General features: G+C 38.2%; 1 protein-coding gene across 5 annotated transcripts in view; it reads left to right on the forward strand.

Moving 5' to 3' along the window:
* Positions 1–18,101, forward strand: part of PPP2R3A (protein phosphatase 2 regulatory subunit B''alpha) — a 228,811-nt gene that overhangs the window by 76,312 nt on the left and 134,398 nt on the right. For 4 of the 5 annotated variants that reach the window (XM_043874682.1, XM_043874683.1, XM_043874681.1 and 1 more), the window contains one exon: positions 14,042–14,308. In XM_043874682.1, the coding sequence (XP_043730617.1) occupies positions 14,042–14,308 (267 nt within the window). Of the gene's footprint in view, positions 1–9,969; positions 10,454–14,041; positions 14,309–18,101 lie in introns of those variants that run through there. The other variant, XM_043874685.1, reaches the window with a different exon arrangement.

The following is an 18,101-nucleotide window of genomic DNA, read 5'->3' on the forward strand; positions in this document are numbered from 1 at the left end:
TCCAGTAGCATATCGGGCACCTTCCAAGCTGGGGAATTCATCTTTTAGTGTCCTATCTTTTTGCCTTTTCATACTGTTCATGGGGTTCTCAAGGCAAGAATACTGAAGTGGTTTGCCATTCCCTTCTCCAGTGGACCAAGTTTTGTCAGAACCCTCCACCATGACCCATCCGTCTTGGGTGGCCCTACACGGTATGGCTCATAGTTTCATTGAGTTAGACAAGACTGTGGTCCATGTGAATCTTCTCTATTTTACAAATAGAAGCTTTTGGTCCTTGGGGAATCCAGTAAGGGAGGCTAGATGGCTAGATCATAAATCCATTATTTCTGTCAAACCCAAGCTCTCTGGTTGTCTAATCTTGATGATCAAGAGTAAGTGAAATAGGCTTAACAGAACTTTCCTTCCTAGAGAGTATAAAAGAAAATATCAGGCTGCTCTGCTTATATTATTTCCAATTCTAAGTTGTTAGAGCTCATGCTAATAAAGTAAAGGGTTAGATGGGTAGTTCCCATTGTTTTTTGCAGGTTTTAAGTCACACTTTAAGCAGTCAGTCTTATCTGACAGCCTGATTCATACGTTATCTTCTCTTTTACCACTTTAGGCTCCAAAATTATAATCTCCAGCTCCCAAACCTATACCTAATAAAGATGAAATATTAAAATAAGCACATGCAGAGAGATTTATGAATCCCTCTCAAGTTTCTTTGCCTGGCACTATCCTCAGTTGGCCTTTATTTAACAAATGGTAGCATTAAATAAGTATTTATTGAATGAATAATCAAATGAAGGGATTTTTGCTAGTCTGCTTTGCCTGCTTCTCAAGTAGAAACTGTGCTCTCTTGCCTGAAGGCTATCTCTTTCCTGGCCCTGGACTTCTCAAGGATGCATGCAAAAGGACCTGACAACTGGTTCCCTTCTAGGACTTGAGGCTGGTTCCTCAGCAAGACTCAGATCTCTCCCAGACCTGTAGCCTCTTAATTCCTCTAGCTTGTAACACCTAAAAACCTTTGGAGTTCTGGGGAAAATCCCATCACCTCCCCTGACAAAGGGTAGAACCCCATTAAGAGTATAGATCATTTTACCATGTCACAGGATGAAAGTCTCTTGATTATAGACTGTAGGCATTTTGAGGGGGTGCTCTCTTATTCACCACTTCACCTTCAAGCCCTGTTTTAGTACCTCCACATATGAGCTGTTTATTTAAATCCTGAAAATTCCTTAGAAGTCCCACCTTCATCCCAACAGATTTAGCTTGGAAAAGAACTTTTCTGGCTACTTACCTTCAGTATGGCATTTGTTTTTTTGTTTGTTTTTGGATGCCCAAGAGGGTCAGAGAAATCTTTGAAGGTTAGGATTTGCACTGTTACTAGAACTTACTTTGTTTCTTTCTGACCCTGATCAGTAATATGTGTCTCATATCATTCCAGGGGGAATCAAGAGCCTTCCTAGGTTAATGATCTAATATTATGAGTCTTTTCAAAGTTTAGATATTATATTGTATAATTTCATATATGTTTAAATGTAGAATATTATGAAAATGAAATTATAGCAGAACACACTTTTGGAATCTTATTAAAAGCTCTTTCTGAAGCATTTCTGCTTTTACTTTCTAGGTTTTTATCCATACCTTCATTAAGATTGAGCAGTCATATCATTGAGGGAGAATGTTTCTTCTCCCCCAGCTTTAGGTGCTGACGGTTTCTTGGGTTCAGTGCTGCAAATATTTGAATAGAAATCAAAGCACTTATCAATACAGCAAGAAACCATTCTCCTTTCTACTTCATTTAACCACCACAGATATTAATAAAAGTAAAGGGATCTGGCCAGTGGCACATATAAATTTGCAGGATGAGTTCAACAGGTATTTCCCCTCCACCTTTAATGTCTTCTGAGATCAGGTCCTGTTGCATCTCCATCCTTTGTAATTATTCACATCAATTGTCAAGATATAGATATAAATTGTAAAACAAATATACCAATGTGATCCCTTTTTGTAATTAGTATGTTTATGTGTATGCAAAAAATTGGGGGGTAAATGCACTCTAAATTACACATGTTCTTGTAGAAGTAAGACTGAGACCCAGATATTCAGGTACTCCTGATAAATACAGTCCTCCCCAGCCGCCAAAGCAGGAGTGAAAGGAGCTCCCAGAACTCAGATTGCTTCTATTCAGCCAGTGGTTCCCCTCATAGACCTGCCTAGCACACAGCTTCGTCATTCTCTGCCTTACGGCAATCAGGACTAATCTAATAGCCCTTCATCCCTGTCTTCATCAGTCACCACAGAAGTCTAGGAGTTCACATAACCACTCACCTCCTCACCCTATTCTTGTATATCCTGTTTCTGTGTCCAGCCCTGAAATCTTTCACTGTGCACTCTTGATCATTCACTGGCAAAATGTCCTAGGTCATCAAACTCTTCTAAACATTCCCTTTACCCTTTTGTTCTGTCTGAAACCCATCTCTCCCTAAAGGGGTGTGCTAAGTTGCTTCAGGTGGTGTCCGACTCTTTGTGGCCCCATGGACTATAACCCACCAGGGTCCTCTTTCCATGGGATTCTTCAGGCAAGAATACTAGAATGGGTTGCCGTGCCCTCCTCCAGGGGATCTTTCTGACCCAGGGACTGAACTCACATCTCTTATGTCTCCTGCCTTGGCAGGCAGGTTCTTTACCCCTGGCACCACCTGGGAAGCCCAAGAGTACTACAGCCATGTGAAATGGTGACTCTCTTCTTTCCCATTCTACCCCCTATTTCACTGGATCTGGAGGAAGCAGTAAATGTTCTTGTGTTTCATTGCAACGTCCAAACTATCCTTTCTCCCACTTCTCTGAAACTACCATCCCCCAACTTTGAGCTAATGTCGTCAGACTCACTACCCAGCTTGCTTAGTTGCTCAGTCGTATCTGACTCTTTGCAACCCCATGGACTGTAGTGCACCAGGCTCCTCTGTCCGCGGGATTTTCCAGGCAAGAATCTGGAGTATGTAGCCATGCCCTCCTCCAGGAGATCTTCCCAACCCAAGGCTCAAACCCAGGCCTCCGGCATTGCAGGCAAATTCTTTACCATCTGAGCCACAAGGGAAGCCCTGCCCTTCCTTGATTGTAGTCATCTGCCACCCCCAGGTCCCTTCCTTGATGATTTTAGCTCCTGGCTCTATGACACTTTTCAATACTACTTGCCAGGATTCTCTTGAGTTTTCACTAGATGAGGCATCCAATCCATGAGCTTCTCAGTTCTTTGATCTCTCCTCCAGTGAGCTTGTCGTCTGCCCTTCTGTAGCTAGTCATTCTCTGGTCCTGTTCTTATGTCAGTGGCTTTAAAAGTGTAGTTCCCAACTAACAGCATTGGCATCACCTGGGAATTGGATAGAAATACATATTCTCAGGTCCCGGCCCCTTTCTCCCTTGCAGGCATCAGTTTTTTCCCTTTGATCGTTCGGTCAACTGATAAACATGCACAATTCTCCCCTCCTTAAAACCAGGCATTCAAAAGACATTTTGGCATGCAGGAGATACAGCTCCATCAGCTTTTATATTTGCAACATAAAGATCATCCCTAGGGTCCTTGACCATCAATTCTAGCCTTCTCTTTTGACATCTCTTAATTCACCCCAAATTACTGAGAAACCATACACATGCTTACCCCCCACAAAGACACTGGGGCAAGGTATTTGGGGGGGGCAAGGTATTTTACAGTACTGCCACTGTGTATTCACTGATATTCAACATGGCAGTGTCAGTCGATTAGAAACCCTCTATTCCTTCTAACTTCAGCTGTCTGACATATTTATGAGCCCCAACTGAATTTCTTATGCTGTATAATGAGCAGTCTCTACTTGAAGTAATTACTGAGGAAGAAGAAAGGCAGACTAAGAAGTACAGCACTCTAGGAACCAGAAGTTGTAGAGATCCAAGATTTACCGTATGTAATAATTTTAGGTTCTTAATTATCTCTCCCTGCCCCAGATCCCAGAAGAACATCTACTCCCAAGTATTAGGAACACTGAGAGGTAAAAATACTAGATTTGTGGGTTCTTTCTCTTACGAGTCATGAAATGTGTTCCTATCATTTCAATGCAGTTGAAGCAAGACACAGAAATGCTTATTAGATCTGCTCCTGTTTTTCTGCAGCCAGTGAAGTTAAGGCTAGAGGAGCGAAGAAGCCGTAGGTCACCACAACCACCCAGCCTCCATTCCCCACTCCAGTGTTTCATTACTTAAGAGTAAGATAATGTTACTGGCACAACAGAGCAAGCTGTTCAGTAATGCAAAGACACCGAGTTGGAGCATAAATGAAGATATAAAAATATAGGATTAAGAGTAATTAACTAATTGGCTTATAATCAGTTTTCTCTGTTAAAGCTTTACGATGATGTTTTAAGCAAAGTCTGTGATTCCAAGTTATTATACCTTTTTTTAATTAATAACTGCTTTGCCAGTTAGAGCCAAGATGAGAAAGACTTTTTTAAATTGAAATATAGTAGTATAAAATTTACCCTTTTAAAAGTGCCTAATTCGGTATGTATGGCTGAGTCCCTTTGCTGTCCACCTGAAACCTATCACAGCATTGTTAATTGTCTATACTCCAATACAAAAAGTAAAAGTTAAAAAAATAAAGTGCCTAATTAAGAATCACTACATTGTACACCTGTAACATATAATATTGTACATCAGCTGAACCTCAGTTAAAAGAACTATATGCCCTGTCATGTTTATTGTGTCACTTTATGTTTATACATTAATAAAATACAACCATACAGAGTGCATAATTCAGAGGTTTTTAGTATATTCAACAGGATGATGTAACCATCAGCACTAATTCCAGAACATTTTCATCACTTCACAAAAAATCTGTATTCATTAGCAGTCACTCCCCATCACCCCAACCACCAGCCCCTGGCAATCACCAATCTTTCCATCTCTATGAATTTGCCTATTTTGGACATTTCATGTAAACAGAATCATACAATATGTGGTCTTTTGTGTCTGGCTTCTTTCACTTAGCAAATCCTTTAAAGGTTTATCATGTAGTATGTGTCAGTATTTCATTCCTTTTTATGGTTAAATAATGTCCCATTGTAGGAATATACCACGTTCTGTTTATCCATCAATCAACTGATGGCCATTTGGGTTGTTTCCACTTTTTGTCTACTATGAATAACACTACTATGAACATTCACATACAAGTTTTCATGTAGACAGAAAGGCTTTTGATTTAGCATTTTCAAGTTTTTCAAAACAGCCAGCTTCCTTTTTAAAATCAGAAGTACCCTCTTCATGTAGCAGAACTTCCTCTTTAATATGTGACTTTTTTCTCCTATAACATCTTATGAGCAAAATCTTTTTATGTGAATTTAGAGTCACTCTGCTGCTTTCCGGACCTGGTTCTGATCTTCACCTCATCACAGGTCCTCACAGCTGAGCTGATTTCCAGGCTTGCTGTGCTTTACTCAGATGTTGATGGTTTTGCTGCATTGTTTATTCCAGCCAGGTCTTAACTCTGAGACCTTGGTGGATGCTGTTCTCTCAGTCTCCAAAGTCATCTTCATTTGAGGCTGGTATGACTTTACATGTTGGTTTGTAAAATAAAAGCTAGACTTATTTTAGGACAAAATGTTGCATATGCAACATTAACTATTTAGCAGTTTTATACAATTCAAAATAAGTGATTTACATCTTCAGCAGGTATTCAGAATTTTCTCTAGTTTGTGTAAACAACCCATTTTTCTTTTCTTAAAACATCCAATAGAACTGGTGGGGAAGGGCAAAGAGTTGTGAAAGGATTTGGAAAGCTCTGGAAAATCCATCCTGAGTTTCAAACTAAACTTCCTAAAGTGAATTCTACAAAAACAGAATATGTTGGTGTTATGTACAATTTTATCCTCTGTCTCCTCCCACTGTCACCTTCCTTCAGGATGCAAGCTCTTTCTGGACTCACTCCTCAGTTCTGCAGGTCATTTTAGGACATGATGAAGGAATATATTTTCTCATTTGATTTACTGGAGGCTACCCTAAAACAATTCTTTAGTTTTTAGAGTCATTTCAGAGAGACCAGCCTCTCTTCTATGTACTCCTGCCAGGGAGCCTGTAAAAACCCTGTAACTCAAGAACCCACCACCAAACTTGTTATCTTTGAGGTTATGCTCCTTACTCAAGCATGTTTGCTCTGGGGGAACATATATAGAATGATAAGATAGGAAAGGAACCCCAGTTGAGGCAGCTGGATCTTGAGGTAGCACCTGATCTATCCCAGTAATTCTCACAACAAGAGAGCACCAGTCTTTCTCATCCTCTAGTGAAATTCCTTATGTTTGACCTTTTCCCAGTAAAGAAGAGGTCACTCTAAAAGCCTTGTTCTTTGCTGCTGTGTTCTAGTTATCATATACTTCTTGAAACCAGCTCACATTCTCATATTCTTTCTAGAACCAAGCAGGTATACTGACATAGAAACACAAGTTAATAAAATAAAGGCAAATAAATTTCAAAATAGTCTTTCTTCATCAGTAACTCATTGCCACAGACCATTTCTTCCCTAACTCCCTTTAGGGGACCTGGCCTTTTCTCCCTCTGAATTTTTGGGAAAGCACTTGGATAAATAAAAACTTAGAGCTTATTTCGCCATCAAAAGACGTGGAGAAATGTTTTCTTCTTGCCTAAGAGGAATAGCAGGACAGGCTTTTAACCACTGTTCTGACTTTGAAACTCAAAAGATTTATGAGAAGTGAATGAAATGAAAGTATTCATTGTCCTTTGTTCCAAACCAAGATTGTGCTAGGTGCAATGAAGAAAGGATCACTTCTTTATCTTCTTCATATCCTCAGCACTCAGCAAAGTAACTGCATATAAAAAACATCAGAAAAATATTTGTTGAATGACTTTAAAATTGACCATACCCTCAAGAGTTTAGACACTGTTGGAAAATATTGTCAGATTATAAAATATTACAGTAGAAGCCCATTTACCTGAACATGATTGGGATGTGGGTAGTTACTTAGTAGGACATCATAGACTCTATGTATTGTAAAATGTGTATGTTAAACATTTTATTTTAACTCAGACATCAAGTATTCAGATCTTTTAATGTAGTGCCAAAGTCTTTTCTTTGGAAATAAGTGTCATAGTTGGAAATTGAAGTCTCATGACATCTTTCTTTAATAAATCATACTTAGTACATTTGTTCCCTTATTTCCAGGAACTTAAGTCAGTAGTAAAACAGTTTGAATGTAGTTACCTTCTAGATTTTAATGTTTTTTTTCTTTTATCACACCAATAAATTTTACAGTGACAAAATTTCAGTAGTTTTTTGCCTTTTATAAGTCTTTATAAAATATTTAGAGTCTTCCCCTCAATTCTAAAAATATCAACTTTTTTCCACACTCAATAGTTTATTTTTTTTCATTAGTTGATGAATTGAATAATTACTGTGAAAAGTACAACCAGCATAAACAAGTGGGGATGAGTACAACTAGCTCTTAGTAAACATTAAACTCAGCTACTGAGATAAGGTTATTGATATTTCTCCCGGCAATCTTGATTCCAGCTTGTGCTTCTTCCAGCCCCAGTGTTTCTCATGATGTACTCTGCATAGAAGTTAAATAAGCAGGGTGACAATATACAGCCTTGACGTACTCCTTTTCCTATTTGGAACCAATCTGTTGTTCCATGTCCAGTTCTAACTGTTGCTTCCTGACCTGCATACAGGTTTCTCGAGAGGCAGATCAGGTGGTGTGGTATTCCCATCTCTTTCAGAATTTTCCACAGTTTATTGTGATCCACACAGTCGAAGGCTTTAGCGTAGTCAATAAAGCAGAAATAGATGTTTTTCTGGAACTCTCTTGCTGTTTTGATAATCCAGCAGATATTGGCAATTTGATCTCTGGTTCCTCTGCCTTTTCTAAAACCGGCTTGAACATCTGGAAGTTCTCGGTTCACGTATTGCTGAAGCCTGGCTTGGAGAATTTTGATCATTACTTTACTAGCGTGTGAGATGAGTGCAATTGTGCAGTAGTTTGAGCATTCTTTGGCATTGCCTTTCTTAGGGATTGGAATAAAAACTGACCTTTTCCAGTCCTGTGGCCACTGCTGAGTTTGAAACTGGTGCTGAAGCTGAAGCTCCAATACTTTGGCCACCTTATGCAAAGAGTAGACTCATTGGAAAAGACCCTGATGCTGGGAGGGATTGGGGGCAGGAGGAGAAGGGGACAACAGAGGATGAGATGGCTGGATGGCATCACCGACTCGATGTGCATGAGTTTGAGTAAACTCCGGGAGTTTGTGATGGACAGGGAGGCCTGGCGTGTTGTGATTCATGGGGTCGCAAAGAGTCGGACACGACTGAGCGACTGAACTGAACTGAACTGAACTGAGATAAGACACATGAGAGCATAACAGAAACTAAACTATTTAGCCATGAATCAGTGTGTCCAGGGCATTGGTGGTTTTCTTTTATAGATGAAATGGAAAGAGAGCATTGGCTCATCCAGAGAATAAATGGAATCATTAAAGAAAGATTCTATAATATTTTATTAAGAGGATTGCAGTAAGGGGGCTTAAATAGGTAATCCTTTATGAAATAAGTAAAATTTGAGTTGAATTTTGAAGGATGGTTGACATGTATATAATTTGAGAAGGAGTGTTCTCAGGAAGGGGATGAAAAGCCACCCCCCAAAGCCACAGATTGATATTGGGAAGGGGAGAAATACAGCAAAGATGTGATTTAATTGAAAAAGCATTATTTCACAAGTCTAAAAACCCAGTTGCATTTATAACAAACTTATTAAATGTTTTAATTTGGAGGTACATAATGAAGGAGGAATTAGAGTATTACAAACAAGAGTGTAGGGAAAGCCACCTAGCTTAAAGAGTCAGCCTGAAATGAGGAAGACGGTGGGAGGGTCAAAGGAAAGGCCCAGGTTAAAGCATCAGCCTGGTGGTTTCAGTGTAATCTTTTCAATCAGAGTATATACTAAAAACTTTCAGGTAAGATTTTATATGAGTGGAGAATTCTACAGCTTAAGAAATTTGAAAACTATGGCTTTAGATATATAAGCCAAATAGACATGTTACAAAATGTTGTCAAAACTGAAGAATTTAATTCCCACTAATTAGACAAAGGTTCAGCAGAAGAGAATCATAAGCTCTTTTTGGTTTAGGGGGTTTATTTGGTAATATTTGACTCATACTTTCAATTAATAGAAAATCAATATGGATTTAAATATGGGTGATTGAAAACAAATATTGAATTCTGAATATTAAACATGAGCAAGTACTTGATTCACTTTAAATAAGTAAGGCATCTATTCAATATATGATAAAATAATAGAATATTTTTTAAATCTGAGAATTCTTCAAAGCTTCTTAAGAAAAATGAGTCTCACAAATTCAAGATCTGTTATCTCATTGCTGTGTGATCATCTTTTCTACCTTTACTATAGCCAAATTTCATTCACTTCTCTGCATCTAAATCTGCTTTCTTTTGGAATTCCATCACTTTCTTTGACAATAAATTTTCAAATGTATCCAGATTCAGAATCACTTCAGAAAAGTATATTTGATCACTAAGATAGTCTTCTGCAAACAAACCAAAAAATTTTTTTCATTTTAACATCTGAGACTTAACAAATCTCTTTGTATATTCGCATTTGAGGATAAAAGTGTTTTTCTCCATATTTTTCTCCATACATCCTGTGGATATATCTAGAGGGTGTTGGATGTTTGCTTCCCTTCTAATACAGAAATTTTTTTTAATTAAAATGATAGTTTCACATTTGAAGTGCAGCATGGTTTTGTTTTTTTTCCATAAAATATTAAGTAGCAAAATCAAAAACCCTCTACACATTCTCTTCTAGCTTGAGCAGGAACTGTTTTATGTGGGTTGACACCTCACATACTCTCGAGTTTAAGAAGTTAGCTTTATCTGAGAAGTCACTATTTTTAGGTCCAGCTGTAATGTTTCTAACTTTGGTGTGCAGAGTAGTGGGTGCTTCCTTTCCCAGAAGGCTCTGTATTCTCTACATGGGCAGGTCAATTTGACATAAAGCTACCTACGAGAAGCAGCAGGCCCATTGCAGCCCGTTTCTTACTTGAAAATTATGAGCAGGTCTTGGGAGTCACAGGCTTTACTTGGGAACCAGCTGCATGTCAGTACAAGCATGGATTGTGGTCCCTGGAGGCTGGGAGAGCACAATGTTTGAACTTAATTTCTTTGGGAGATAAAGAAGAAAAAAATACCTTTCTACCCGACAAGATTGACAACGTATTAACTCTGACTATCTTCAGAAGTGTGCTGGACAGTTGCTAAGTAAACATCCACTTTTCAAAGATGATGATCAAGGAAACATCTCTACGAAGGGACCCGGATTTAAGGGGAGAGTTAGCTTTCCTGGCAAGGGGCTGTGATTTTGTTCTCCCGTCACGGTTTAAGAAGCGGCTGAAGTCATTTCAGCAGACACAGGTTTGAAACTTGGGTGTTTCTTTTAAAATATTTTTATTACTAATAAAACCACCCAGTGAACTAACTTACAAATAATTTTACAGCTCACTTGATATTAGATCAAGGAATTAATCTGTGTCCTCTATTCAGCTATTTCCAGAAAGCTATTTGTAGAGAGATTCCAACAGGTTTAAAAATAGACCTTTTGGACCTGAAGTACAGTACTCACATTTTTCTCTTGTAGAGAGAGAATCCAGTTTTAGAGACAATAAATACAACTTAACAAATATTTTGCAATTTAGAATTTTTCATAAAAATATCTTTGAGAAATTAGAATTTCCATATTAAAAGCTTGTTTGCACTTTGAATCAGTAGACTAAATTTGTTTTAACATGCATACATCTGTAATTAATCTTTTTTAAAAAGGAATATTGATCCTAATAATCATGATTTTTTGAAAAGACTATTTTGACATGTATCAGCAGTTGTGTGTGTATGATATATTGTGTATAGGTAATAAAGCATGGCAGTTACTTCTGGGTTGTGAAAGAATGTCTTCCTTCAGCTGTGAGGTTGAGTCATTTCTGTCTGCAGAGACCATGCTTACTTGCTCACAACCATAGGGCCAGTATCTCATGAAACAAGTTGCCTAGCATTGAATACAGTACAAGTTGGGAGCCATATCATGACAGACATCCAGAATCCAGCAAGAAACCACAGTTTCATAGTTATTCTGACCTACAGTAATTTCAAATTATTTGACTGAACCATGTGAAATTGCTTTTTTAAAAACAGGTAAAAAATGGTCAAATATTGGAAAAATGCTACAATAACATAACAGTGTTAGGGTACTGTTCAGAATGAATATCTAAATGATACTGTAAGGTAACGGAGAGCTGAGATACTTGGCACAGCTAATTCTCTTTATCTCTTTTAATTCTCTTGTAATCCTAGATTTGAATGAAAAAGTTTTATCAAAGTGGGCAGATGCTAAACTTAGTAAATCTGACAAACTTTATGTTTCGGGTTTATTCTATAATGTTGTAAAGTGTCAGTTTTATTAAACTCCTTTAAGGTTTAAATTATATGTCTCCTATTGAACTCAGTGAAAAGTAAATCATTATACCTGAAAAATTCAGAATAAATGCATTCTCTTTCTTTTCCCTTTAAATATTAAAATCAGTTTTATTAAATATGGAATTACACAGTGAATTAATAAATACTTGCTATTAGTGAACTGTTCTATGTTAAGTACACCGAGAAAAGCAAGGTAGGCTATTATATAATTGAATATTTTCCTGTTCAAATTAAAACTTTGACAGCCTGGGTTTGTTCTGAATGTCACTTACTCCGGTCAAAGCAAAAGCAAAAAGAATGAAAGCCTTGCTGTAAACCTTCTGCAGTAATGTGTGTTCACTATACTTGAGTTTCATCTCCATTGGGACTGTGACCTTAATCCTATGGTTATAACTACCCTGAAGTTATCCATAACTGCCCTGGCTGTCACACTATGGGCAACATTTTGGGGAAACAAGAATTTTGACAATCGTATGCTTGTAGTCTCACAAATCTCTTTAGAATTTTAGAATAATAGAAAGGAAATGACACTGAATACAAATGACCTAAGTAAAGCTGCTAAAGAATTATATGCCTTATTTTAGAAATTTAAGAATAGTTTCTTCTGTTATTAGCTCATAGGACTGTGTAATAGTAGTTGCGGGTTTAGCACCAAGGCAGAGAGAAATATTACTTAGAATAGATTATCAGTTTGTTGACTTGAAAGTAGTGTGTAAACTTTAAATTGCTTTACAAGTGTAAATTATTATTTTATTTGTTATTGAAGCTGAAAGACCATGCCAAGTTATGTTTAATCTTTTGAGAACCCCATCCTTTGGCATCTCTGCCCAGCACAGCTTTGAGCCATTTCCCTGCATTACATCTTGTAATTTCCTTTAACCCTCACAACAGCCTTCCAAGAAGAAGGGGTTATAATCTATTTTATTACTGAAATTCTGAAAGGTTAAGTAACTGTCGTGAGGTCACAGAGCTAGTAACCCATCACTGTTTTTTGTTAAGTTTTTCGTATTTTATTGGCATCACTTCCCTCTGCCACTTCTTCCTTGACTGTTGCTTTATGTGGGTAATATCCTTTTACTGCAGCAACGGTCAGGTGTGACAACTGACCTTCATATCCTCAATAGTGTTAATATATGAGCAGACTCCACTCTGTGTTAATGTCAGATATTAACATGAAAAATGGGCCATGTTTAATAAAAGTAGGAGATTATATCATATTTATCACATATTTATGTGAATGAAGCCTATCTTCCTGTAATACTCATGCTTTTCAAAGGTAGCTAAAAATTTTACCCTGAATTTAAAAATCATATTATAAGTCCATGTGTCAGAAGGGAATATGATATTCAGATCTGCTTTGTACTGATAAACCATTGTTCAGACTTTAGGAATGGCATTAGGATATAGTTTAAGAAAGATGAACAGTAGAGTAATATTTTGAGTTCACAGGGAATTTAAAATAAATTTAGCTAGTCAACAGTCATATCCATTTTTCATACTTTATGTAGCATCTAGTAGTACCATGCTCATGAGCTTTGATAGATAATTTGGTCAAAATTAAGAATAGAAATTAATCTCTGAAAATCTTCGTGAAATCTATTTTGCTTTTTCTGCTAGGAGTCTCAGAACTAAATTTAGTCTTCATTGGTAAACTAAACTTCTACCTGAATAGTAATGTATCTCCCCTCCCCTTTCCCTAAATCATGGATAATCTTAGTCTCCCCATTGCCCCCCACTTTTTTTATACTGTCCTTTCTATGTCTCTTCATGGTTTACCACATCAGATCCTTTTTGGGAAAAGGGATGATATAAACTATTAATGAATTAATAAACTGTAAAGAGGATTTGGCCATGGTGAAGTTAATGACTATGATCTCTGCCTATTGGAGTCTACCAGGAATGGGAGAAATGTGCATCTCAGAAAAAATAGCATGCCCCTGGTTGAAAGTAAATCAGCCTGGGAGAAGATATTCTAAAACTAAAATGCTTTAATTTTCTTAACAAAGACTTTCTCTGCTCAGACACTTGCAATGATTCTTCCTAGACAAAGCCAAACCAAGGAAGAAGGTAGAAGGACCCCCACACACAATACATTTTAGATCTACATATTTAAAAGGAACTCATTCTATCTGCCTTTTGAAGGACAGGTGAAAATAACAGAAAGGCCAAAAACAGTCTCCAAGAAGAATTTACTAATCTAGGTCCAACAGACTGAGAATTCACCTGGAGATCCTTAATATGTCAGCTGACATCACTCTTCCACATCACTCGTAGAAAATGTACTGTAGGATTTTTTAAAGCACAGATCTGTGTAAATTCAGGTAGTGACAGATAAGAAATGTATTGATTGATTCAGCGTAGGAAAGCATTCCCTCAGAGCTTGCCTGCCCCCTCGAGTAGAGTGAGCACTTCATCTGTACTGCTTCTAATTATGTTTCTTTTTAATATTTATACCCAACTTCCTATTACTGGTGAGGATTTTCTAGTAATACAAACTGTTTAGAACTTTTATGTCTCATATTTTCCTTACAGATTCAAAATAAAACAGAAAAGAAACCTGGAACACCACTTCCACCTCCAGCCCCCTTTCCAAGTAGTCCCCGACCTCCCTCCCCTGTTCCTCATGTGAATAATGTTGTGAGTGCAACATTATCCATCAACATTCCACAGTTCTACTTTCCTGAAGGACTCCCCGATGCCTGCAGTAATCATGAACAGACTCTAAGCAGAATTGAAGCTGCTTTCATGGATATTGAAGATCAGAAAGCAGACGTTTATGAAATGGGAAAAATTGCAAAGGTAATGTAACTACTAAATGATGTATAATCTCCCTTTCTCTAGCTGTCCCAATCTCCCTCTCTTTACTGCCTCCTTGCTCTCTATTTTTAAGCATGCATAGGTTTTTTTTCCATATTGAAAAAAATATATTTGATACTGATGTACTAGCTGTGGTACAGTTTGAAAAAAACCTTAGTGGTCTCCCAGTCCAACCTCCCATTTAATATAGGAATTCCATTCATGGCATCACCAAAACATAAATTTCCTGCTTGAGTGCCTTCAGTGGCAGAAGACTCACTCCCTTGCCAAGTAGCCTGTTCCATCATTAAATAGCTTTACTTGTTAGAAAAAATCCCCTTGTTGAATACAAATCTTTTTTTATTCTCATTCATTGATCATAATTCCTTGCCCTGAAGCCAGACAAGGAACTATTAGGCCAACTCAATGCTGGGATTCTTCTCAGAAATAGATGGATTTGTTATTGCTAGTCTTTGATACTTTTCAATACATCCAGCTGCTTCTAATTTAAGCTCTTAGTCCCTAACCCTTGGACTACTGTAGCACCTTCGGTAACTGGATTCTACATTTCCAGCCGCCTCCTAGAACAGTTAATACTGAGCATAACCACCAGTTTATATTTGATCATGTCATTCCCCAGCTCAGCAAAATGCAGGGATTCCTACTGTCTATAGCAGCAGTCCCCAACCTGTTTGGCACCAGGGACCAGTTTCACACAGAAGACAGTTTTTCCATGGACCAAGGGGGTGAGGGAGGGGTGGTTTAGGCAATAACGCACAGTGGTGGGGAGCCGCAGATGGAGGTTTGCTCGCCTGCTGCTCACCGCCTGCTCTGCAGCCCAGTTCCTAACAGGCTAAGGACCAGTACCAGTGTTTGGGGACCCCTGAACTGTAGGAGTGCTTTGTTTCGTTTGGGTCCTGTTTTGATCGTGCACGTACACTATTCTGAAGAGTCAGATCCAACCTCAGGATTTCGCAGTGGTCTCAAGCTGTGCTTCAAGAAACAGAGGGGTTAGGCATGTGGGCAGGGGGACACCAAGTGGGAGTTCCCAAGACCCCGTGCACCCTTCTACTCGGAACACTACCTCTGTCTTCAGCAAGCATATTTAAAAGTTTGACAACTACCGCTTTTGAGGATAAAATCCAAACCACTATTCCCTGTATCCGCCTGACCCACCTGTGCCTGCCTCTGTTTGGGCTTTCATGCTTCTCCCCTCCAAAATGTACTTCTCCTCTCCACTCCCACATCACCATTCTTTTTTTTTTTTTTTTTTTTAATTTTTTTATTAGTTGGAGGCTAATTACTTCACAACATTACAGTGGGTTTTGTCATACATTGATATGAATCAGCCATAGATTTACACGTATTCCCCATCCCAATCCCCCCTCCCATCTCCCTCTCCACCCGATTCCTCTGGGTCTTCCCAGTGCACCAGGCCGGAGCACTTGTCTCATGCATCCCACCTGGGCTGGTGATCTGTTTCACCATAGATAGTATACATGCTGTTCTTTTGAAACATCCCACCCTCACATTCTCCCACAGAGTTCAAAAGTCTGTTCTGTATTTCTGTGTCTCTTTTTCTGTTTTGCATATAGGGTTATCGTTACCATCTTTCTAAATTCCATATATATGTGTTAGTATGCTGTAATGTTCTTTATCTTTCTGGCTTACTTCACTCTGTATAAGGGGCTCCAGTTTCATCCATCTCATTAGGACTGGTTCAAATGAATTCTTTTTGACGGCTGAGTAAAATTCCATGGTGTATATGTACCACAGCTTCCTTATCCATTCATCTGCTGATGGGCATCTAGGTTGCTTCCATGTCCTGGCTATTATAAACAGTGCTGCGATGAACATTGGGGTGCATGTGTCTCTTTCAGATCTGGTTTCCTCAGTGTGTATGCCCAGAAGTGGGATTGCTGGGTCATATGGCAGTTCTATTTCCAGTTTTTTAAGGAATCTCCACACTGTTTTCCATAGTGGCTGTACTAGTTTGCATTCCCACCAACAGTGTAAGAGGGTTCCCTTTTCTCCACAGCCTCTCCAGCATTTATTGCTTGTAGACTTTTGGATAGCAGCCATCCTGACTGGTGTGTAATGGTACCTCATTGTGGTTTTGATTTGCATTTCTCTAATAATGAGTGATGTTGAGCACCTTTTCATGTGTTTGTTAGCCATCTGTATGTCTTCTTTGGAGAAATGTCTGTTTAGTTCTCTGGCCCATTTTTTGATTGGGTCATTTATTTTTCTGGAATTGAGCTGCAGGAGTTGCTTGTATATTTTTGAGATTAATCCTTTGTCTGTTTCTTCATTTGCTATTATTTTCTCCCAATCTGAGGGCTGTCTTTTCACCTTACTTATAGTTTCTTTTGTAGTGCAAAAGCTTTTAAGTTTCATTAGATCCCATTTGTTTAGTTTTGCTTTTATTTCCAATATTCTGGGAGGTGGGTCATAGAGGATCTTGCTGTGATTTATGTCGGAGAGTGTTTTGCCTATGTTCTCCTCTAGGAGTTTTATAGTTTCTGGTCTTACATTTAGATCTTTAATCCATTTTGAGTTTATTTTTGTGTATGGTGTTAGAAAGTGTTCTAGTTTCATTCTTTTGCAAGTGGTTGACCAGTTTTCCCAGCACCACTTGTTAAAGAGGTTGTCTTTTTTCCATTGTATATCCTTGCCTCCTTTGTCAAAGATAAGGTGTCCATAGGTTCGTGGATTTATCTCTGGGCTTTCTATTCTGTTCCATTGGTCTATATTTCTGTCTTTGTGCCAGTACCACACTGTCTTGATGACTGTGGCTTTGTAGTAGAGTCTGAAGTCAGGCAGGTTGATTCCTCCAGTTCCATTCTTCTTTCTCAAGATTACTTTGGCTATTCGAGGTTTTTTGTATTTCCATACAAATTGTGAAATTCTTTGGTCTAGTTCTGTGAAAAATACCGTTGGTAGCTTGATAGGGATTGCATTGAATCTATAGATTGCTTTGGGTAGAATAGCCATTTTGACAATATTGATTCTTCCAATCCATGAACACGGTATGTTTCTCCATCTGTTTGTGTCCTCTTTGATTTCTTTCATCAGTGTTTTATAGTTTTCTATGTATAGGTCTTTTGTTTCTTTAGGTAGATATACTCCTAAGTATTTTATTCTTTTTGTTGCAATGCCACATCACCATTCTTTAAGGCCCCGCCCTGTGGGTCATGCCCCCTCTGCTTTCCTACTGATAACCCCAGAACATTTGTTACTGCTGTTAATTTCTAAGTAGAGTGATTTTCAAGGAAATGAAAAAGAATTCTTTTTTAATCATCCCCCAGTCTTGCTTTCTTGTTGACACCTTAGGTGTTTCTAGTGAAAAACAAACTCTTTCATTCTAGTAATAAGATGTCTCACCTATTTCCACTCTACTGTAACATGAGGAAACTGATATCCCACAAGTATGTACCTGAGGTCATATTTTGTCCATGTCAGGAGACATGTCCTCTGACTCCTGCATCATGCTGTTTCTACCTTATCTCCCCTGAAGTGGGCTAACGTAAAATCAGCTACTTCTACTAAGCATTACCCACTCAAATAAATTATAAGTTCTTTCAGGGCATTTGCAATTTTTTACCCCAAGCTTTGAAAGGTGACTATTTTATTATGAATCAAGGTGGTAAATTATCTGAATGGGCTGGAATGTTGAACCTAAATCCAAGAGAGAGAATTTAGCAGAGATGAATGAAATCTGCGTTTGGAGATAACGTGTTAATCACATAAATGCCAAACAGAGTATGTCTAACATGGCAGCGGTTTGTGTAAGAGA

This window comes from Cervus elaphus, chromosome 19, assembly GCF_910594005.1.
Source record: "Cervus elaphus chromosome 19, mCerEla1.1, whole genome shotgun sequence".
Lineage (NCBI taxonomy): Eukaryota > Metazoa > Chordata > Mammalia > Artiodactyla > Cervidae > Cervus > Cervus elaphus.